The sequence below is a fragment of the Garra rufa genome, chromosome 1 (assembly GCF_049309525.1).
Source record: "Garra rufa chromosome 1, GarRuf1.0, whole genome shotgun sequence".
NCBI lineage: Eukaryota > Metazoa > Chordata > Actinopteri > Cypriniformes > Cyprinidae > Garra > Garra rufa.
In genome coordinates, this window is record NC_133361.1 from 19,809,187 (window position 1) to 19,833,419 (window position 24,233).

General features: G+C 35.2%; 1 protein-coding gene and 1 long non-coding RNA gene across 4 annotated transcripts; both read right to left on the minus strand.

Annotated features, from left to right (window-relative positions):
- Positions 1-874: 874 nt before the first annotated feature.
- Positions 875-2,517, minus strand: LOC141326655 (uncharacterized). Its single transcript, XR_012354015.1, has 5 exons — positions 2,399-2,517; positions 1,866-2,000; positions 1,624-1,707; positions 1,346-1,444; positions 875-959 (listed from the first exon to the last, which is right to left on the minus strand). It is a non-coding gene; the product is annotated as an uncharacterized lncRNA (long non-coding RNA).
- Positions 2,518-7,094: 4,577 nt separating this feature from the next.
- LOC141343686 (uncharacterized) lies at positions 7,095-20,894 on the minus strand. Of its 3 annotated transcripts, XM_073848303.1 has the most exons (16): positions 20,484-20,894; positions 19,921-20,273; positions 18,441-18,542; positions 11,965-12,066; positions 11,717-11,809; positions 11,471-11,521; positions 11,191-11,304; positions 10,644-10,943; positions 10,329-10,409; positions 9,542-9,640; positions 9,307-9,390; positions 8,760-8,855; positions 8,580-8,678; positions 8,110-8,144; positions 7,997-8,035; positions 7,095-7,870 (listed from the first exon to the last, which is right to left on the minus strand). In XM_073848303.1, the coding sequence occupies exons 2-16, from the start codon at positions 19,979-19,981 to the stop codon at positions 7,700-7,702; spliced, it is 1,527 nt and encodes a 508-aa protein (XP_073704404.1). In that variant the 5' UTR covers positions 19,982-20,273; positions 20,484-20,894; the 3' UTR covers positions 7,095-7,699. The 3 variants fall into 3 exon arrangements, with proteins under 3 accessions (XP_073704404.1, XP_073704424.1, XP_073704414.1); XM_073848323.1 differs by lacking the exon at positions 11,965-12,066; XM_073848313.1 differs by lacking the exon at positions 20,484-20,894 and having other exon boundaries at positions 19,921-20,472.
- Positions 20,895-24,233: the final 3,339 nt, after the last annotated feature.

Sequence of the window (24,233 nt, forward strand, 5' to 3'; positions counted from 1 at the left end):
AATTAATGCAGCTTTAGAAATGACACTTACCTGACAGGACCACAGACATGCTGAGAAAGGCGATTAAAAGGTATTAGTAGATATATTTGAATTAGATCATTAACAGTTCAAATGAAAGAACTACTTTTAAAAATGACTACAATATTTCAGAAACAACTGTCACTTTGATCTCTCTTAATGATTTCAAGCTTGTTCTTCTAAAAGATGAATGACTGACAGAACATCTGAAGTTCAGCATATATGATGTAAATATAAATGGATAGTTTGTAATAGAGACAACTCTGGTTTATACTTACAAGATTCAAAAAATCCTGAAAACAGCACAAATAAGGTGAAGAAACATTCAGAAGGAAAGACAATCAATCTCAAATCTCCCACCATTAACTGGAAAAGGAAAGTGGATACATTACCATTTTGAAAAAACAAATTCAATCTTAACAACATATTAAAGATACAATTATATTGCAGTATAATTACTCTGGTACATTCATCTATACAGATGAATTCAACTCATAATAGTTTAAAACAAGATTGAGCTAGTGATTTCAGTCACTCATGATTTAAACAATGTCTTATAATTCAATGTTTTAAATATTTACCACATACTTTATGGATTATTGAAATATTAACTTAAAGACTGAAGTGGATTGTGCTCATTCACCTGTTTTCAGTGTCAGTTCAGTCATCAGTGTAACGGAGTTCAGTAAAACAACACCAACTGATCCAAACACATACACAGGAACGATACGGCGAAAATCTGTGATGCAAGTTTAATTATTGTATCAGTTTACCATCAGGGACATAAAAATGTTTGTATGGATGTGTGTGAAGCTGAAGAAGAGACACATCACATACTGTACCTCGAGAAATACGGAGAAAATAGAAAGTAACATCTGTGAACTTCATTACTGCCCAGAGTATCTGCAGAAACAGCATCACACAGCCCCATCCGACAGCATCTGTACGTTGAAAAGAGTGAAATTAAGAGTCATTTGCATCACATTTTAATTATCGTTTCATTCAATAAATGGCTTTATATGTACAAATATGGCGGAGTCTGTAGAGGAGGTATATTTTGTATTTGTTAGGAATGAAAGCGAGACTTTGAGTGATAGAAGTATAGTGTGTTTAACAGATTGTACAGTTGTTTAACAACTTATTGTTCAGCTGATGAAATATCTTTAAAAAAATTCAGTATATAGTCAAAACTCCAGGTTTGAAAATGGTGAGTTATGAAAACTATAGCATGTGCCATTATAAAGACTGAGAGTCTATCCCTCACAACCGCATTTTCATTAATTAGCGTTAATTAAGCTCTGTTATCTGTAATAAATTAAAAATTTACCTTTTTTATTTTCCAGTGTTATTATATAAAGGCCAATCATCACTGCATTAATCACTAACATGAAAATGAACATCACTGCTCTCATGACCAAAGGTGAACCTGAAAAATACAAGAGTGTGTGAATGTTTTTGTGAATAACAAAAACAGATCAGGGGTTAAAACAGAGACACAGAGATCAGATTCCTGTATAACATGTCTCTTTCAATAATGATGATCCATATAACAGAGATATTTATGCAGTTAAACAGAGATCAGAACTCAAATCATCAAATACTTACAGCCGAGCTTATAATAGCATCTATAAAACCATCTGTCATTCGTCATCATTAGTAACACTGGTAAAATGACAATAATGACAAATCCTAGAAACGGGAATGTAAAAAGGGTGATTGTATTAATGTGGGATATTATAAGACATCAACAGGCTCACAGTAAATTATTATGAATATCAAATGTGCTGATCTGAACCCTGACTAAAATGAACACAGATGAACTCAAACCATTATAAATATGAACTCACCTCCTTCTGCAGATCCAAATGTGAAGAACAGGAGGATGAATTGTAAAGTAGGCAGAATATCGAAGATCATGTCAGCCATAATATTAAAGAAATAAATTATCCGTCCACTTCTCTTTCCAATCTCTGTAACTGCAACTATGAGAGAAATATATGCAATAATGAATGTTGGATTCAGAAACAACTAAATCAACAAAATAACAACAAATAACTTTTTATTCATACAACTATATTATCAATAAGAGAAATTAAATCATTCAATAACCTCTTCAATAAATAGGTACATGTTTCTAATGAAAACTATATTAAAAAACAGTATGCACTATTTTTACTAATATTCTTAACTGCAATATCAGATGTGAACATTAAATATATCTGAATTTCAGTATCAAAATGTATTTGTGCATTTAGATTATTACATCGAAGAATGAACAATGTTCAGAATTAGACAAACTAATAAAACATGTAATTTCATTTACTGATTATGTCTCTGCTACCTGATGAATGGTGGAAATAAATCACACAGAAATACTTACTGTAAATGATTTTGCTGAGGAAGGACAGAAATACTATTATAAACAGGAGTATTATCACAGCTCTATTAAATTCTGCATAACTCAGAAGCTTTCCCCAAGCAGTTGTAAAAAAATCTGAAACAACAAAAGTAATACAGTAACAATAACCAAACAGAAGCATAACCAAAATAAACAGTAGTTACAGTTTAATTTTATGTAATCCTATTTTCTGTCATTTTAGTTTTAAGTCCAATTAAGTTTAGGTGAATATAACATTTAATGCAGAATTTGTTAATTATTTTGCAGATCAAGTTGTATTCATTAAAATCATGAAATGTCATTTAGTCCTTTAAACATGTACTGAACACATGTTGGATCTGTCTTCTGTCATATTAACAAATGGTTTCATATATCATAGCCTGCTGCTTAATGTTAATGATATGATTTATGTCATGTTATTTTTTTTAGATGGCAGCAGTATATTCAGATTATTACCAGAAAATTCTGACAACTGTTGCTCATTTCTTAATATGCGTTTTAGGGTTCATTGTTGATTGACATTTGTATGTTTACCTGAATAAACGACAATTGATAAAACCACATATTCTGCCACATAACTGTATTTCAGAGTCCACATTTTAATGCTGCCTGTAAAACAAACAAACAAAAAATCTTTCATGAAATCACACACAAAGATGATATGAAAAGTCTGAAAATTTGAGTACTATGACTTTCTGATCTCCTTCTTATAAACATGTTTTCAAAATTGAAGCTTTCAAGTCAACTTTCGGGAAAATCACTCACAGAAAGAATAAATAATGTCTGAACTTTTATGCATTTTAAGCATTCTCTAATGAACAGATGAAATGTCTTATACCTGTAAGCTCATTTATACATGGAGCAACCCAGAGCAACAACAGGGGCCTCAGAAAATAAAGAGCAGAACAAGAGACTGACTCATTCACAGACCCTGAAACAAAATTGCACGATAATCATGAGAATCCATGGAGAGTAACTGTATATGAAACAGTAAAAAAAGGGTACACTTAAATAAGTAGGAATAGTGTAATTCTAAGATGTATTATTGATATAATAACTAGAAACACAAAACACTCACCTTCAGAAACACCCCAGAGGATGAAAGCACAAAACATGATCATATTTGGACAGACGATTAGAAACAGATGAAGACGAAGGAATGAATCTGGAGAGAAAATATAAAATAACATCAGTCATTTGAGATAATTAAGTGTGAATTAAACATTCAATGGTAATTTACAATCTACTTTTTCATAACAAATCCTTTGATCTGTATAGTTGCAATTATTTTAAGGCCAAAACAAACTAATAAGATAACCCTTATGGGTTTGGAATGACAACAACATTTTCTTTTTAAGTTCATTGTGTGGACTTACCCAGCAATCTCAGTTTTAAATTTGTCTTGACTGAAAACATCTGTTTCTGTTTTCTGTAGACTGTACATGTATATTCTCCCTCATCTTCAGGTCTCAGTTTGTCCAGACGGAGGGAGAAGTTTCCATGTTGAATCTGATCAGTAAAGAAATGAGCTCTACCATGATAATCTTTGTCCTGTTCCTCTGGTCGACTCTCGCCATTCAGGAACAGATGAACCAGAGTCTCTGACTTTCTTGTTGTTCTTCTCCATTCCACCTCCAGATCCTTCATTGGTAAAATTTTGTCATAACAGGGCAAATCCACTGAGCCTCCTAGTGGGACATGCGGTTCTTTAGCATCGTCCACAATGAACCCTGAAAATAAAAAGCATCATTGATCAAAAACAAATAGAGCAGGCTGTGGTTGCCCAATATGTATATGAATCACATGATAAATATCTTGTCTTTTCTTACAATATTTTCTTAAACTCTCAAATGAAAGCAAAAAATAATACCAATACCTTTGTAATATGATCTGCAGTAGATTAGAAAGCAGAGCAGAAGTGCAGATCCAGATGCGGAAATACAGAGAATCAGTACCATTATGTGTGAAACAGACAAACCTTGAAAAAAATGCAAAAGTTGCTTTTGCAGATCCAAAATTACATGTATTAAAAAAAATAGCTTGATTCTATTCTATTCTATTCTTTTTGCAAAAAAGCAAAGTGGCGATTTTATTTTAAACCCCTCAAACGTCTCTACCATTTTTAAATTTCTGTTTGTTTGTCTTTATGACTCACCCAGTCGCCCCAGTACCACAGTTGCATTGGCTGAAAGTCCTCCAGCAAACACTTGACACATGTAAACTCCTTTATCCTCAGTTCTGACACTCTTCAGTCTGAGAGAGAAGTTTCCTTTGGGAATTTCATCAGTGAAGAACTCAACTCTGTCTCTGTATCGCTCATGTGCTGAATCTGATAGAGTCTTATTGTTTTGGTAGAGCAGAACCAGAATTTCTTCATCTTCATCAGTTTTCTTCCATAAAACCTCTTCAATTTGCTGAGATGTGATTTCTACAGAGCAGTCCAGAGTGACATCCTCACCCACAGACGCAGATATGGAGCGACTCGATCCTGATACTAGCAAACACAAAATAATAATTTTAGTGAATCTTATCACAGTGACCATCCCCCTCTAGTCTAGTGGTAAAATAATCATTATATTTTGGCTCTAAAAATCACCCACTTTCTGTCGGCTTATTGAAGTACGCATGTGTGATTCGTGACTTAAATGGATCGTTAGTGCCGATATAAGCACATCTAGACAGAGCAAACGCTTTACAGTAAGGCAGACTTTTTCATGACTCAGAAAATTATAAAAAGTGTTCTCATCTCGTGCAGCAAAAGTCGTTCAGTCAAAATGTTGCATTTATAACTGCATTAGAGGATAATATGAGCTGTAAGTTTCACGCTGACATGTTGCAAGCTTTAAAGGATAACTATTGCCAAAATGCATCCTGGGCTGTTTTTTTGTTGTTGTTTTTTTACTGTAAACGAGACACATATATCTAAAAGCATAATTACAACAAATGAGCCGTTTTTGAGATTGACCGTGATTTTGTTTTGTGGTCAATGGCCGGTGAATGGGAGTACTAGGGGCATACATTTGAGCGCATCAAACTCAATATTTTTACAACACTAAGAAGGCTCGACACACCATGAAACTTTGCTCGAAGTATCGTATGGGTCTCTACACATGAACTCCAGCATTGAGAACATTGTTTGTGTACACAGAGTTTACTAAAAAGAAAGGTTTTGAACAACTCACTTTCACTGTTTGGGTTTCTGCTCGCAGCCGTCTTGCCAGTCAAGAAGTGTCGATCTCCGAATGCGAATGAATGGACTCCATAGGATGAAATATTAGGCTTATATGAGGCTCTTTTTACAACTAGAAGGTCAATATTGTTTTTTGCTTGCGACAAAACAACGAATTAGCTGTGCGTTTATATGGAAATATGCTTTAGGAGCTATCCATCCTCGCATTCGGAGATCGACACTTCTTGACTGGCAAGACGGCTGCGAGCGGAAACCCAAACAGTGAAACTGAGTTGTTCAAAACCTTTCTTTTTAGTAAACTCTGTGTACACAAACAATGTTCTCAATGCTGGAGTTCATGTGTAGAGACCCATACGATACTTCGAGCAAAGTTTCATGGTGTGTCGAGCCTTCTTAGTGTTGTAAAAATATCGATTTTGATGCGCTCACAGTTATGCCCCTAGTACTCCCATTTACCGGCCATTGACCACAAAACGAAATCACGGTCAATCTCAAAAACGGCTCATTTGTCGTAATTATGCTTTTAGATATATGTTTGTCTCGTTTACAGTAAAAAAAAAAAAAACAGCCCAGGTTGCATTTTGGCAATAGTTTTCCTTTAACATAACAACTAACAATCATATGGACTAATTAGAGTCAGATACACAAATTATTATATTTTATCAGGTTACTTGTGTGCATGTAAATGTGCTCAGTGTTTTTGCTTCCAGACATTGTTCACTAACAACTTGTGGGTATGAGAGTTCAAAAGAGATACTTTGTTTAAAAATGCTGTAAAGCTGGTCAAACCAGGTAGCAGGTAGCAAACCAGGAAACGTAAGCAGAGAAAAACAAAAGGCACCACAGTAACCCATAAAATCAGATAAATCTCAGATAAAATAAAAAGATAAATCTACGAAAATTTACCACTAGGGTGCCATTTAAAAGGACTATAAGAACTATAATATAAGAGCTGTGTAATGAAATCTTAATAAGCCAGTAAATAAGTAAAACTGCCAAAAGCTAAAGACAAGTTATAGAATCAAGCAGGAGAGATTAGCTGCTCTCCATACTTACTGATTGTAATACATACATACTGTATAAAGTATGCAAAATATGTAGTGCTCACAGGTGATACAAATGAAACAAATTCAGCTCAGTAAGTGTATTTCAAAACTGCATGTTTCCAGAGATTTAAATTTGGCATATATTTGATAAATATAAAAAGAGAAAAATAATGTACATACCATCAGATAAGCCTATACCTAGAATAACAGCCACAAAAACAAGCATGTTCATGTTCAGCTGAAAATGTTATTGAATTGTCAGTGAACGCCTGCCTTCATTCCATTTGTGTTCTTTCTCTCAGCTTTGCTTTTTTTTACTTTCACTTTTACGTTCTTATACATGTAGGCAGGGCCTAAAACTTTTTGCCACACCTGCCAATGGTTTTACTGGCCATGAAACTTTTGTTAACAGCAGTTACTTTATTTATATGCATGTATTGTGTAATTACTACATTTTCGAGTCAGTCCATGTTCATATTTAGCGCAAACAAGCTGTCAATGTTCAGAGCGTCCAGCACAGCAAAAGTGGCCTGCATCCCAATGTGCATACTATCCATCCATACTATCCATGATAGTAGTAATTCTCAATACTTTTTAGGGCAGACAGGGTGGATAGTTTGCACATTGGGATGCAGGGAGGCGAAATGGCATTGCGTTGAGCACAATCGCAGACTGAGAAGCGATTGTGTAATTATTTTTCACAAGCCCCGATTTTTGAATGAGGAACCAAGTTTATACTTATTCCTGGATTTATTAATCTACAGTTCACAAAGACGGTTTGCTCTCAGATTCAACAGCAGTAAATAGCACAAGCTGACCAGTGAATGAACACGACTGTTTTTTTTTTGTTGTTGTTGTTGTTTTTTTAATATAGGACTGGAGACCTTCAAATACCAACACACCTGTTAAAAGTAAACCTGAGAGCTCACAAACCCATGGTTGCCAGATTGGGAAAAAAATACATATTTACACATTGTGCACGCACAACACTCAAGTGTGATCACTGTCAGTTCTTGTAAGAGTTTGAGCAAATGCTTATAGTGTTGGTTAACAGTTTTCCCTTATTGTTGAACATGTTTGTGATTCCTCTGAATTCGGCTGGGTTTCCTCTGTTACGTCACTCCTACCAGTCAGGAGAATTTCTAGTTCATGTGATTCAGCTGTCATCTGGTTCTGGTTTGATTCAGTGGCTGGGGTTTCATCACATCCTGCTGCATTCTAGGTTTAGGATAAAATGTGTTTTAATCTACTTCTATATTCCCTGGCTGTTTAATACGAAGCAAAGAACCTTTACTGTAGGTAACCTTGTTATTTTAAGAGTTTATAGGCCTAAAAAATATTCACCTGGGAACTTTGGTTCTGCTCACCAGACCTTGCTGCTTTCTAGGCAAGACAAATGCAAATGCATTTATACATCAATTAAACTTCAGGTTGATTGCAAATCTCAGTTCACTAACCTGACAATATTGCAGACACTTCATGTCAGAAATCCCTGAAATAAGATGAGCTCCATTTAAACACAGATCTGCTACTAAAACATTAGCTAATACAATGACTGAATGGAATTTATTTCTGCCACAAAATACAAACCTGAAAAGGCAACTTTTAATCTTACAATTTTAACTTTTTGCAAGTTTTTACATCACAGTTCAATTATCTCGCAATTACTTGAAAATTCAGAATTATGAGATAAATGGTTTTCATTACAACTATATTTTTATTGCATGGCAGAAATAAGCTTTCATAGTTTCCTTTATTTATAGTTTACGTAACATACAATTCTGAAACAAATTGCTCTGTTTTATAGGAACTAGATTTTTAATTGGAAAGAAGCAACTTTGCATAATTAAATAACATTATTAAAACATACTGAAAACAAATTTTAGCTATTTGTAATGATTACAAGGATACAATTCCAGTTACTTACAGGGTCCAAACATCAGAAAAATCAGCAGAGAAAAGACAAAGAGACTTTCAGAGGTGAAGACGACGACTCTCAGATCCCACACTGCATGCTTAGCATCAACTTAGGAAGATAAATATTAGTAATAATTCAAGTTTTGATTGGGTAAAGAATGTCAAATGTTATAAGTGTTTGTTCGCTCACCTGTTTTCAGTATCACTTTTGTCATCAGTGCGACAGCATTCAGCAAAACAACAACAACTGATCCAAACGCATACAAAATCTTTCTAAATAGAAGATCTGAAATAAATATATACATACATATAAGTTTATTAATTTATTTTAAAAGCATATAAATGTTTATTGACCAACTAAAACCTGTTTGTAAGGAGATCAACAGGATCTCTTTGGAGTTTAATGGTTAGTAAACATATTCATCTGTGTCTTATCAAAAAAACTGGCCACTGATACACCTTCAGGAGGGTTATTCAGGAAAACCTAAACAAACCCATCGGCTCGCTCTGAAATTTACACACCCACTACATCCAGTTCAAACGTCCAATCCTGAACAAAAATAAATTAAAAGCAAGACAAATATTTGGACCAATGGGAAATCAAAGTAAAAATTTGATAACCTCCACCAAACTTTTCGGTTTCTGAAAAGGGTGATAACTAAAGCAAACAGGGCTGACAAACAAGAGACAAAACTTTACAAACATTTTTTTAAATACGAATATAAGCAACACTATACCCAGATCTTCATTCTCTTCAAAGTACATTGTGATCATCCACAACACTTGCTGAAATACAGCCATAGAGATCCACGCTGCTCCATCTGTACAAAGAAAGATTTTGGTACAAAAATATTTAATGCAATATGAAAGTTCATTTATAAGTAAAATATGTCCATTTTAGCCCAGAGATAAATAAATGTTTTAGTTTTTAAAATATGCTTTAATAATTCTGTCATAAAAATTCAACTATACCTTTTTCATTTTTTAGTGTTGCGATGTAGAAATATACCATTACTGCGGTTATAAGAATCATGAAGATTATCCATGAGGTTTTACTGAGTAAAACGAACCCTGAAAAAGATTTGAATGTTTTCATTCAATAAGCCGTTTAAAAAATTTACTTAAAATACATTTAAATTAAAGACATAAACAGTAGTTGTAAAGAAAAGCATGAGAAAACATCTCAAGGGTGAATCACAAATAGGGTGACCACCTGGCAATAAATCTGTTGCGGGACACATGTGAGACATAATTTTTATGGAAGGAAGATGAGGGAACAGAGACCCCGAAATGCAGACGAGCTGAAGGCCAATATCAAAGCAACTTGGTCTACCATAACACCTCAACTGTGTCAAAGGCTGATCGCCTCCATGCCACGCCACCTTGATGCTGGAATTAGTGCAAAAGGAGGCCCAACAAAGTACTGAGGACATAATACAGCACATTAACACACTTTTCAGAAGGCCAACATGTGTTTAAGATAATTTTTTTAGTGGTCACATGAAATATTCTAAGTTTGTGAAATACAATTTTTTTTTTCTTGTCTTTAATCCATAATCATCAAAATTGAAACAAATAAAGGCTTGAAATATTTCACTTTCCCTCGATATTCTAATTTTTTGGCACATACTTGTACAATGCAAAGCGGGACGGGTGGTCACCCTAACCACAAATCATAAACCTTTAAGGATCCATAAGCAAGTGTAATTACTCAGTTATTATGCATAATTATAGACAGATGAATTTATCACATACTTACAGTTTTTCGTTCTCTCTACTCCAGCCAAACAGGAAAATGACAGAAAAAAGAACACCGGGAAAATTAGGGAAACAAAAAACCCTAAAAAAAAAGAGCAACTGAATTGTGATTTATTGAGAAACATGTCAACAAACTTGAACAAGAACACTTAATCAAGAACACACTAAAACCTTTCTAAGTGCTCAGTAAGATTAGATAAGATTTGGAATATAATGTTTTTCATGTTCCTCTATCAATTAATGTTACTTAACAAAAACAGTTATTTTTTTTCATTATTGTTTTAGGATAAAATGCCATTAAATAAGGGTCACTAACCTCCGCTGGCGCCTCCAAACGCGACTAACACAAGGGTAAACTGTAATGAAGGCAGAATTAAAAAGCTGAATTCAGCTACGACTTTAAATTTAACCCAAAACCATTTACATATCTCTTCACATAGAGCTGTCGGTGGTGTGTCTGAGCTTGCACTGTGTATTTCTTCTGGACCATCTCTGCCGAGATTGCTGTTTGCAATGGCACCTTCCTCGGTTGAGACTGGTGAGGATCTTTGTGGGGCTCGACACAGCTTTGGACACTGAAAATCAATCCCACAGCTTTCCTTCTTTTTACTCACTACTGTAAGATGAAAAATACATTAATGTTAATGCTGTCTTCAGTTCCGCTGAATGTGACTATTTATAATGGGTGGTTTTAAGATGAATTAGCATTAATGACTATAGTAAACTATAGTCGTTATTTAGAACAAAGAGCATTAAAGATTGAAGATCTGACAATAAATGTTTCTGAGCTTCTCAAATTAAAGTTAATAATAATAATGTTTCAAAGCATTTGCTCTAAAAAGAAAACAGACAAAAACACTTACAGACAAAGATATCCATGGAAAAGAGAAGCAACACAGCTACAGCCACAAACATTATTGCAGCTCTGTCAGACTGTGTATAATGATAAAGATTTCCAAAAATGTGTTTAAAAAGAACTGACCCAAAAAAGAAAAGAAAAAGAAATGAATAATTATTTGAGAATAGTACAGCCATACTTGACATAAAAAAGAGTGTTATGGTATTTTCTGTACACAACATTTAATGTTTGCAGCTATTATTGTGTGACAGCATCATATTACACATGATCAATGGCTTACCAACCTGTAAAATACATAAGCGTTAAAGGGGCAAATTCATTCAGAAAATAGAACTCTGTAAACAGAAATAGTTCCATTAGTTCTTTTGTTTTCATTCACATTTTTGTTAAGGAAATGAATGCAAATTTCATAAAGATCCTAAATGAAGACATTATGAAATTATTTCACGAAAACGCCTGGATTCATTCATTCATATAATTAATTTGATGAAATGCACTTTTTTTTTTTATCTGAAATTAAATATCCATACCTGACATCTTGGGTAAATATGGTGCAATATTAATCAACATCAGAGGCCTCAGACTATAAAGCAAACCACAAACGCCTGTCTCAAACTCAAGTCCTGCAAACAAAATTTAAACATTATTATGAAAAGACATTCCAAAATCCACTCAATGCTGTAAACGTTGAGCAGATCTGAAACTTCTTACAATAATCAAATTCAAATGAAATGCCAAAATAGTTTTTAATTGTTATTACTACATTTAAAACACTCACCTTCTATAAAACCCCACATGAAAAAAGCCCAACACATCATAACATTTGAAACAAACAGATGAAGGCATACAAGAATCCTGAAATGTTTGGTTGCTTTAGCATCTGTTAGTGAGGGGAAAATATTAGGTAAAGATTTTATCTTGATTGTTTTAAAATACAAACAGCCATGCAAACAGATTCTTTTACTAAGTTTATTGTTCTTAAATTGATTTGTTCAATAAATAGTTTGAAGTGATTTTTTTTCTTTATGTTGCAATGCTGGTAGGCAATGTGACCCTTGTTCATGTTTTACATTTACGATAAATTGCAGGAACAACTGAAACAACATGTACGCCTAGGTAACATTACATATAGGTGCATCTAAAAAAAAAAGACTAATAAAAAAGTTACTGTAACTTATTTTAAAAAATGAAACTTTCATATATTCTAGATTCAATACATGTAAAATAAAACATTTCAATTTTTTTTCGTATTAATTTTGATTATTAGAGCTTATAGCTCATGAAACTCAATTAGAATATTTACATTTGAGTTTCATTAAATGTCCATCCCTACAGTATAAATTCTTGGTATCTCTTGTTCTTTGAAACCACAAAAACTGGGAAGACTGCTAACTTGGAAATGGTCTAGAAGGCAATCATTGGCACCCTCCACAGAAAGGGCAAGTCACAGAAGGTCATTACTGAAGGGGTGGCTGCTTACAGAGTGCTGTATCAAAGCATATTAAATACAAAGTTGACTGGAAAGGGGAAAATGGGTTGGAAATGGTGCACAAGCAAAAGGGATGCCTGCAAGCTTGAGAAAACTGTCAAACAAAGCCGATTCAAACACATGGGAAAGCTTCACAAGGAGTGGACTGAAGCCACTGAGTGGACTGAGTCATTGCATCAAGAGTCACCACGCTCAGACTTCTTCAGGAAAAGGACTACCAAGCCACTTCTGAAACAGAAACATTGTCACAATGTCCTGGGCTAAGGAGAAAAAGAGCTGGACTGTTGCTCAGTGGTCCAAAGTCCTCTTTTCATGTTGAAATCATGGTCCCAGAGTCAGGAGGAAGGCACAGAATCCAAGTTGCCTGAAGTCCAGTGTGACGTTTCTGAAGTCAGTAATGATTTGGGGTGCCATGACGTCTGCTGGTGTTGGTCCATTGTGTTTTATCAAGTCCAAAAAGACAATGCAGCCATCTACCAGGAGATTTTGGAGCACGTTATGCTTCCATATCCTGACAAGCTTTATAGTGATGTTGATTTCCTTTTCTAGCAGGACTTTAGCACCTGCCCACAGTGCAAAAACCACTTCCAAGTGGTTTGATGACCATGATATTACTGTGCTTTATTGGCCAGCCAAAATGTCTGACCTGAATCCTATATGGAATTTATGGGATATTTTCAAGAGAAAGAGGAGAAACCGGATAAATCAACAATACAGATGAGCTGAAGGCTCAATAGCAGTGCCACAGGCTGATCGCTTCCATGCTACACCTCACTGATGCTGTAATTTGCTGGACCTATCTGCAGCTTTTGACGCAGTGAATCATCAGATCCTCCTGTCCACCCTCTCATTGCTGGGCATCACAGGGACACCACTTCGCTGGTTTAAATCCTACCTCACTTTCAGGGTGGCCTGGGGAGGGGAGGTATCTAAAACTCATCAACTGGTCACTCGGGTTCCTGGCCCGGGATCAGTTCTTGGACCCCTCCTCTTCTCCATATACACTGCATCTCTGGGGCCATCATACAGGCACATGGCTTCTCCTACCATTGCTATGCTCATGACACACAGCTCTATCTTTCATTCAAACCAGACGATCCATCGGTAGCTGCATGGATCTCAGGCTGCTTGGCGGATATCTCTGCATGGATGAAGAAACACCGTCTACAGCTAAATCTGGCAAAGACTGAGCTCCTTGACTTTCCTGCCACTCCAAATCTTCAACATGACTTCACCATCCAGTTAGGTTCATCAATAATTACCCCATCGACTTCAGCCAGAAATCTTGGTGTAATCTTTGATGAATCTTTGACTTTTAAAGACTACATAGCTAAAATTGCTCGATCTTGCAGGTTTGCATTGCACAACATCAGAAAGATCAGGCCCTTCCTAACAGAGCATGCTGCCCAACTTCTCATCCAGGTCCTGGTCATTTCCAGGCTGGACTACTGCAATGCTTTTTTAGCCGGTCTTCCATCATGTACAATCAGACCTCTACAAATGATTCAGAATGCAGCAGAAGGACTGGTCTTCAATGAGCCCAAAAAGGCCCATGTCACACCTCTCTTCATATCACTGCACTGGCTACTGGTTACAGCTCGCATCAAATTCAAGACACTGATGCTGGCATATAGGACAGTCATCGGATCATCACCTGCCTACCTCCACTCACTACTACAAATCTACACTCCTTCTAGAAGTATGAGATCCTCTAGTGAAAGACACCTCATTGTACCATCACAGAGAGGCATTAAATCACTTTCCAGAACATTTTTGTTCACCGTTCCTGCCTGGTGGAACGATCTTCCTGCCCCTATTCGGAATGCTGACTCCTGTACAGTTTTCAAGTGATTGCTGAAAACCCATCTCTTTCTAAACTATTTCACCCAATCAAAAAATTAAATAAATTGTTCTCCTCTCTTTCTTGATCTTCCCTAACAATGCCTGATATATGGTATTTTTAAGCCCTTCCCATTTCGATCTGTCTCCTTATGAATTCCCCAATTGTAAGTCGCTTTGGATAAAAGCATCTGTAAGTGAATAAATGTAAATGTAAATGTAATTTGTGCTAAAGGAGCCCCGACCAAGTATTGAGTGCATAAATAAACATACTTTAAAGAACTTGATAGCAAATTCTTTTCTTTTTTTAATTGATCTTATACATATTCAAATATTTTGAGATACTGGATTTTTGACTTTCATGAGCTGTAAAACAAAACAAAACCTTTTGAAATGTTTTACTTTACATGTAATGAACATTTTCTGAAATAAGTTACAATTAAATAATTAACTTTTTCATAATATTATTTTTTTTAGATCCACCTGTACATTGAAGGAGTAAGTGAATCTGCACTGTACCTCAAGCCGCAAGGGTTCTCTACATAACAATGCAAAAAAATTCTTTAATCTGTAATCTCCAGAGGTGGGACCAAGTCATTGTTTTGCAAGTCACAAGTAAGTCTCGAGTCTTTGCATTCAAGTCTCAAGTCAAGTCCCGAGTCAAGACGAGCAAGTCCAAGTCGAGTTGCAAGTCCTCAACTTTAAGCTTCAAGTCCTAAACAAGTCACTAGTGCTGTTTGCCCAAATTAGTGTCTCTGTATTAATTACTAAATTTAAAGTCAGTGATAGTCTATAGTAGGTATAATTATAAAAGATAGGCTATAATAATTAGTGATGTTTCATTGAGGAATTAATCATTGTTTGTGATCAAATATAGGCCTAATTGAATTAATTATTTATTTTAAGTCCACTGTTTCATTTGTTAAATATTCAGTGACTTTAATGAATCAGTTTAGTCAAATAAAATAAATATAATATAAATATATATAAATATTTTAAAAGGTTTAGCCAATTATTAGGCTACTGTTGTTTCTTCTACTTCTTCTTATTATTATAAGTGGTTTATAGTGATTTTGTGTAATTTAAATGTCAAAGGGGCCGTTCATATGTCACGTCTTTTGCGCGCTCAAGTTCGTTATTTCAAATGTAGATGGCGGTATGCGCGCTCATAATGGAAGCGACGCGGTCCTGTCGTCCTGACCACAGATATACTGTACGCGACGCGCTCGTTTTTTTTCCAGGCGCGTCCGCGCCGCATAGAGATAAAAACATTTCACCAGAGGTCTTGTGACAAGAACCAACCCAACAGCTTCATCCTTTTCCTTAATAACATTGAAAGTACTGCCAAGTTGGAGAAACAGCTTATCGCTGTACAGGAATAACCATTTTTAAATAAATTTAATAGCAGAGCTACTGCAAGCGATTTTTAATGCTGGAAATCCATTTATCCTTTACTAAAACTTCCGCCTCTTCATGGAGAGCGGGTCATGGTTGCTTAAAGCCCGGCTTACACTAAAGGAGTTTTAGCCCGATTTTGCCCCGATTTTCCCATCCCAAACGCAGTGTTTTATAAATATAAATTATAACGTGTGTGTATATAGGCCTATATATAAATAAAATACATATGTGACCCTGGACCACAAAACCAGTCATAAGGTTAAATTTTACAAAACTGAGATGTATACATCACATGAAAGCTCAATAAATAAGCTTTCTATTGATGTATTGTTTGTTATGCTGAGATACATCTATTTGAAAATCTGGAATCTAAGGGTGCAAAAAAATCAAAATACTGAGAAAATCACCTTTAAAGTTCTCCAAATTAAGTTCTTAACAATTATGCATATTACTAATCAAAAATTACATTTTGATATATTTATAGTATGAATTTTACAAAAAAATCTTCATGGAACATGATCTTTACTTAATTTCCTAATGATTTTTGGCATAAAAGAAAAATCAATAATTTTGACCCATACAATGTATTTTTGGCTATTGCTACAAATATACCCCAGCGACTTAAGACTGGTTTTGTGGTCCAGGGTCACATATGTATATAATTTTGAAACAAAATAAATGAGGCTCAAACATTATTAACAAACGTGCGTGTTTATTTTAGCAATTCAGTCAGTGAGCAGGCAGCCAAAAAATGCAAAAATAAATCAAAGAAATAATATATTTAAATAAGAAATAACAATGTTAAATAGGCTACCAATGTTAAATAGCCTAAATAACAATATTAAATAGGCTATTAAACAAACATTCGTTGCAAAAATGTTGGACGTCTCATCTACTGGCCCGAGTCCGACTGGAACCTGTCTTTTTTCTCTTTCTCTTAAGATTCCCCATTAGCCTACTGCTGTTTTTAATAGCAAAGTGATTACATTTATTTTCGTTTCTTTAGTTTATGAAGTTAATTTAGAGATATTTTTGGAACACTTTTTGTTTGTTAAATTCAAGTTTTTGTTTTTTTAAAGTAACGACCAAGACCAGCAGCAGACATTTAGCCTTCTCAAAGTCATCACGATTTCAATTAAAATCCATAGATAGTTTTTTAGATTAAAAAAAAAAACGTATCAAAAGCATATCACAATATTAGTTTAATCGATCAACCTAAATAAATGTGTGCTATTAGGCGCATATCCATCGTTTGTGCAGAGAATGAAAGCTGGAGCTGGCTTTGCCGGACATGGAGGCGTCAGTGCGATGTGAAACGTTAAGGTAGCCTAATTTTTGCTCATAAAGGTATAAGTAATATATCATCCGGAATTGTAAAGGGTCAGTTTGTGTAACAAACAGTATTAACAAAAGGTGCTTTTAAAGAAAACAAACAGGATACGCTTTCTGATGTCTTGGTGTTAAACAGGAGGGCTTCACAATAATTAACCGAAAGCCAGGTAATTGCGTCACAGACACGATTATCTATAGAAATTATTTAAATTATAACTTCACTACTGTAAAACGAAATAATTAAAATCGAAAACAAAACTCTTCCATTAGCTATAGGCCTAATCTATAAAGATGCATTTAGGCATTAAAGGCCATTTGAGCAAATGTCGAGTCAGGATCATCAACTTCATCTTTGAGACACTGACTCAGAAAATACTAGTAATATCAAAAACAATAAATATCAATATAAAATTTTGCCCGACACATTAATGGTAATTACTTTTGCTGGGGCTTTGCGGCCAGGTGCATTTGAACGTGGAACTCTTCCAGCTGGTCGCTGCTGATGGCAGGACACTAAACACCGCCATGGAAGAAATGATGATCCTAATAATATCTTGTAGTGATGCGACACGAATTTCAAATATTGTAGTGTATGCATGTTTAGGATTTCAGGTAAAATAATTTGCAAACATTATGTGTGCGCTGCGCTGCAACCAGATTTCATATTCGGTTAGGATTTTAAAACTCCTGTAGTGTGAGCAGGTGTTCTAACATTTCATCCTACTGTAGGCCTACCTATCCTTGACGCCAGTCACGCCACAGGAGCGCAAGCTGCAAGAGCGGTTTGGAAAGAAAGAGAAAGCGGCGCGCCAAGCGTTTTCCACACGTTTTTAGGCTCGACATGTGAACGGCCCCTAAAACATTAAATATCCTTAACATTATGTGGATAAAAACATTACAAGCGCTCACTTAGCGATTCCCTCTCTGGCTCAGTGCCAAATGCTGAGCTAATCATATCAGTGTGATATGCTTCAGCCTATTGATCAGAACTCTCGAAGTTTTTCTTTAGAAGACTTGCCGAGTCACAGGGTTCAAGTCCAAGTCAATTCTCGAGTCATTGCTGTCAAAGTCTAAGTCGAGTCGCAAGTTATCAAATTTGTGACTCAAGTCCAAGTCGAGTCTCTAATCATTGGCTGGAGTTTAAAACTCTGGTAATCTGGGTCTTTATAAAAGGTGTTTTCAGTGTTTGAACATACCTGTACTTTGTGTTCTGCGGTAGATTATAATGCAGAGCAGAAGTGCAAATGCAGAAGCCGTGATACAGAGAATCAACACTATTATTTGTTGAGCTGAGAAACCTGAAAGTTAAAAAAAATCAATAAATACCCTAAAAATAAGAAAGAGAGAGAGAGAGAGAGCTAGTATATGCGAGAGTAGTCTAGACACTCACATAGAAAGTAATATTAATAAAAATGATTAATATTCCAGACAATGATAAATAGGTTGACAAACCTTTTTTTGTCTAAATGGTTCCATAAAGAACCTTAAACATCTGAAGAACCTTTCTGTTTCACAAAAGGTTCTTTGTGACACAAGGTTCTTCAGATTATAAAATGGTCAGAAAGAGATGGTTCTTAAAAGAACCTTCGACTTAATGTTTTTTTTTTGTTTGTTTTTTGTGGAACCAAAAATGGTTCTTCTATGGCATTGCTGTGAAGAACCTTTTAAAGCACTTTATTTTTAAGAGTGTAGGTGCATTGATTGTAGGGATGTGTACAAATCTGAATACGTAATTCGGAAAGGCATGGCTTCAAAAATAAATAATTGTTCTGAATAAGAAAAATATTCATCAGACACAGTAACTCTGTGTGTTTGTGGAACAATAGGTGAGCCAAAGGATATCCAACCATTATACACAAACCTTTAAAATACGCAATAGCGAGTGTCTGAATGAGTGTTAACTCTCTATGAATGAAATTATATCTGCATTGCAATAATCAATAAGAGATATGCTTTGTTATTGATAAAATGGAACAAAGTATTTAATTTTATAACAAAATACATACAATAAATGCTGTTTTGATGTTCTTTACAGGGGTAGTTCACCCAAAAATTAGAATTCTGTCATTGAATACTCACCCTTGTGTTGTTCCAAACACATAAGACCTTTGTTCATCTTTAGAACACAAATTAAGATATTTTTACGGAAACTCAAGAGCTTTCTGACCCTGCATAGACTGCAATGTCATCAGTTGTTCTAAACGAAGGTGTTTGAAACTACATGAAGGTGAGTAATTAATGGCAAATTTTTAATTTTTGGATGAAATATTATTTTAATATGGCGTTACAGTTGCAGTTCAAGCGGCATGTAAACCAATAATCTCTTTCTCTTTACTACTAGTTATAGCACCAAAAACACATGAATTAACATCAGAAGGCATGTTGTTTTCATTATTTAATGCATGATGTCTGATATGATGCCTTCAGAAATCAGAGCTTTAATTTATCATTTATTTTACTGTCTCACTTAAAATAATAATTTTAATGAGTTATACAAGTCACATTTGTTAAATGAAAGCTATGATTGGAACAAAACTACATTTAAAAAAGACTTATGTCATTTGAAATTACAAACTCACAGTTTAAACCCCGTCCATTTCCAGGATTTTATCCAAATACAGATACAGAAATCAGCTCTGGCGCATAAACCCCTGTTTGATTGTATCTGTGACTCACCCAATCGCCCCAGTTCTGCGGTTGCATTGGCTGAAAGTCCTCCAGCAAACACTTGACACATGTAAAGTCCTTTATCCTTAGTTCTGACACTCTTCAGTCTTAGAGAGAAGTTTCCTTTGGGGATTTCAGCAGTGAAGAACTCAGCTCTGTCTCTGTATCGCTCATCTGATGAATCTGGTAAAGTCTCATTGTTTTGGTAGAGCAGAACTAGAATATTTTCATCTTCATCTGTTTTCTTCCAACCTCGTCAAAGTGTTCAGGTGTGATGTGAGAGTCTACAGAGCAGTTCAGAGTGACGTCCTCACCCACAGACACAGATATGGACCCATCTGATCCTGATACTAGCAAACGCTCTGAAAGAACAAAAATCACTGTTTATACAAGATTAAAGCACTTTTTAAATAAAACTTAAAAACACAGGTGAGTGAACAGCATCTTTTACTTGAACCAAGTTTCATCAATATTCTGGTTATATAACTAAATATTCATAACTATGATATACGGTCAAGTGAAGGGTTTTTCACATATACTGTCCTATTGTATCCTATAAAGATTCTACATACCTTCGGAGTTCATCACAAGTACTGAAAATATGAAAAGGCAGATGAGAAAGTTCATCTTCATGCAAAACAATAAAGATGAAACTCCCATCATATTTTAAGAAAAAAAGATATATATATTTTTTGCAAGGTTCGGGACAGACATGCTTAGAGAGATAACATCTCTCTTTCTTTTCTTACTTTCACTTAATATTTAACTAGGCATGATAAAAAAAATATTGTTCTGCTGATCTAAGATCAGTTTTACACACTTTGTGGAAGGAGGATTTGGGCGAATCAGGTCATGAGGAAATATGAGAGAATATATCTCAGTCACACTATAAGTTAATAATTAACAGTAACAGATGAAAACAACAGCAGCTTACACTGCAGCAATTTTAAACTATAGCAATTCAGAAAAAAATAAATAAAATAAAATTGTCATGAAATTGAACCATTCAAATGACATGTTATTAAAGCATGTTTTAGAATTTTCTTTCTTTTCTTTTCTTTTTCTTTTTTTTTTTACAAAGGAATTTAAATGTGTGGCGTTTCTGCGATCATGCAACACAAATTACACAAAAAGATTGCACAATACATTTATACTCATACTGCACAACCAATGTCCTTCTGGAATCATTGCATTTACATGCTTTAATGTGTAAATAATAATCAGTGTAAACTCTTACTTGAATTACTTACTTGAACAGCCAGACATAAGAAAAGGTTATTTCCTCAGGCCGTACTTTGTGAACAGTTACATTAACACAGAACTGAGGAAACTCTGGCCTGAACAGTAGAACCCCAGTTGCATTACACATGAAGAACAACAGTAAAGTGTTTGAGTAAAGAGTCTGAATTCATGTTGGATAAAGAGTCTTTTTCTCACAATGTTAAATATGCGATTCCCCTGACCCAGACTAAATGTCCTCTAACATGGCACTCCCATCAGCCTCCAGATCTTGATTCAGTAGAGAATTCATTGCATGTGATTCCGCTGTGTTCGGTTTCTGGTTTGATCCTCTGCCTGAAGTTTTATCAGACCCTGCTGCATTCTGGGCTCAGAAGAAAATGTGTTATTTTGTTACCTAATTTACATATTTATACTTAAGCATAGTCATTGAAAATGCAACTAACCTGACAACCCTGCAGAGACTTCATTTCAGAAACCCCTGTGTGTTGAGAGCAGTAGAAAAAAAAGGTTGAATTATTTTGGTTCAGCTAAAGATGTATTAGAGAATTAAATGGCATAATGGCTTATTCCTGAACTTAACAAGCATAAACTTATAAAACAGTCAGTTCCAGACTTGGATAATGATAATGCAATATGCCAGTTGTGTTACATTCCAACATAAAGTTACAGTTTTGACCTGTTCATTATCTCTGCTCCTATATCCGATAATTATTTCTGTTGAATAGTAATAGCAGTTTTGTTATGTCGGGACTAGATCTTCGAGCGGAAGAATAGCATGCAATGAATCTTTTGAATATTTTGAATTAACTTCTTTTAAAAGCAATGCATGTAGTTATTCAATGTGCACTGTATTTAATATGATTTAAACCATGCCTTTAATGGGACAGCATCTTCTAACCTACTGAAAATGAAAATTACTATTATTATTCTTTGTAATTTGATAATTTGCACTGATTAACAGGTCAGGTCAGGAGTGTGTGTGTGTGTGTGTGTGTGTGTGTGTGTGTGTGTGTGTGTGTGTGTGTGTGTGTGTGTGTGTGTGTGTGTGTGTGTGTGTGTACCTGGTATTCATCACGTTGTGGGGACCAAATGTCCCCACAAGGATAGGAATACCAGTAGATTTTGACCTTGTGGGGACATTTCTTAGGTCCCCATGAGGAAACAGGCTTATAAATCATACACAATGAGTTTTTTTGATGAAGTAAAAGTGTGCACAATCTCCTGTGAGGGCTAGGTTTAGGTGTAGGGTAGGTGTAGGGCGATAGAAAGGACGGTTTGTACAGTATAAAAACCATTACGCCTATGGAATGTCCCCATAAAACATGTAAACCCAACATGTGTGTGTGTGTGTGTGTGTGTGTGTGTGTGTGTGTGTGTGTGTGTGTGTGTAAAGGGCATTAAACAGAAATAATTCCAGTTGTACTTACTAGGCCCAAACATGAGCAAAATCAGCAGAGAAAAAGACAAGAAGCTTTCACAAGGAAAGGCGACAACTCTCAGATCCCCCACAGCACGCTCACCATTGACTGAGGAAGAAAGAGAAACATTTAGACAATGAACAGCAACAATAAATAAATATAGCTGCAAGCAGCAATTACGGGGGCCAAGCACTAGGAAAGGGAAGCATCAGAACAAGTGCAGCAATGAGTAATTGAAACCAGTTTAAAGTGATTTTAGTCAAAAATGGGAGAAAAATCATAAAAACAACCACTAGTAATACAATATAATTGGTTATCACTTTTAACCACAAGGTGGCACTGTCTCAAAACGTTTTGAATGCTTTCAGGTCATGGTTAAAGTTTTGTAATGGTACACCAAAGCATTGGTAAAAAATGTAGCATTTTATATCATAGTGCTCCATTGTAGTCAACGGCAATTTCATGTTTTGTTCAATTATAGCGCCACCAAGAGGCACAATCCCACCAAATTTTGCATGTGTCCTTAGAGTGTGCTCAAACATATGTGTGTCAAATTTGGTGAAAATACCTAATTTTGTTTTGGAGCTATATACATTTCCAATATGAGAAGAGTAAAAAATGACAGATGGCTGACTTTGTTTGCATTTTTTTTTGTCACTTACTATCAAATGTTTGACAACTTGGCATTGGCGTATAGCCGCCATGATATATTTTTGAATTTCCTATGGTGGTTTCGTGTCGATAGGAGTAACGGTTTATAAGATATTGGCAAATATTTTTTAAGTGCTGAAATGCAATGTTGTGCAAACCTTAAGGCAAAATCTGGCATGTTTGGTATTGGTGGACTCTGCAAGGATTCAGGAGTATAAAAACTCTCATAAAAATAAGTCGACCAAAGTTATAAGCATGTGCATATTTGATTTTACCACTAGGTGGCACAGGCTCAAAACTTCTCAGGTTCCTTCAGGACATCATGCTGATGACCCATACCGAGTTTCGCAATGATACGCCAATGCATTCGTAAAATATAGCGTTTTACTATAACATTCAAAATGGCTGACGCCCATTCAACTCGGTATTATGCAACAGTTTTGTGATTTTTGGCCAAACCATTGAGAAGTTATAAGCTAAAATAGCCATTTTTTTGTATTTCCTGATAAACTAGGTGACATTGTGCAGAAACTCTGCAGGTAGCCTCAAGTCATGCTTGTTATAACACACACCAAGTTTGGTCTCAAAATGATAAACAGTTGCAGAGATACAGCCTCACATCCATTTTTGTGTGCTTTTCGTAGAATCCGTTCACGTGTTCTTCAAAAACAGTTTGACTAATCAACTTGAATTCCATAACTTTTTTGTCAGCATGGTCTCAAGATGATCTGAGCCAAATTTGGTGAAAATCAGACAAACCGTCTAGGACAAGTTCGAAAAAGAAGGTTTTTCAAACAAAAAAAAATAAAAAATAAAAACAAGAAAAAAAAGTAAACCTTACGACTTTTTCATTTTGGTGTTCATTCGACTCAACATGAGCCACGGATTCAGAGAAAAAAATATTTTGATTTTGTTCCTTAAGGCTCAAAGGTTATTAGCATAAACATGAGTGAAACTTTGGACAAGTGCTGGCGCTACAGAGTTTGAGTTAGAGACTCCAAATTTGCTATG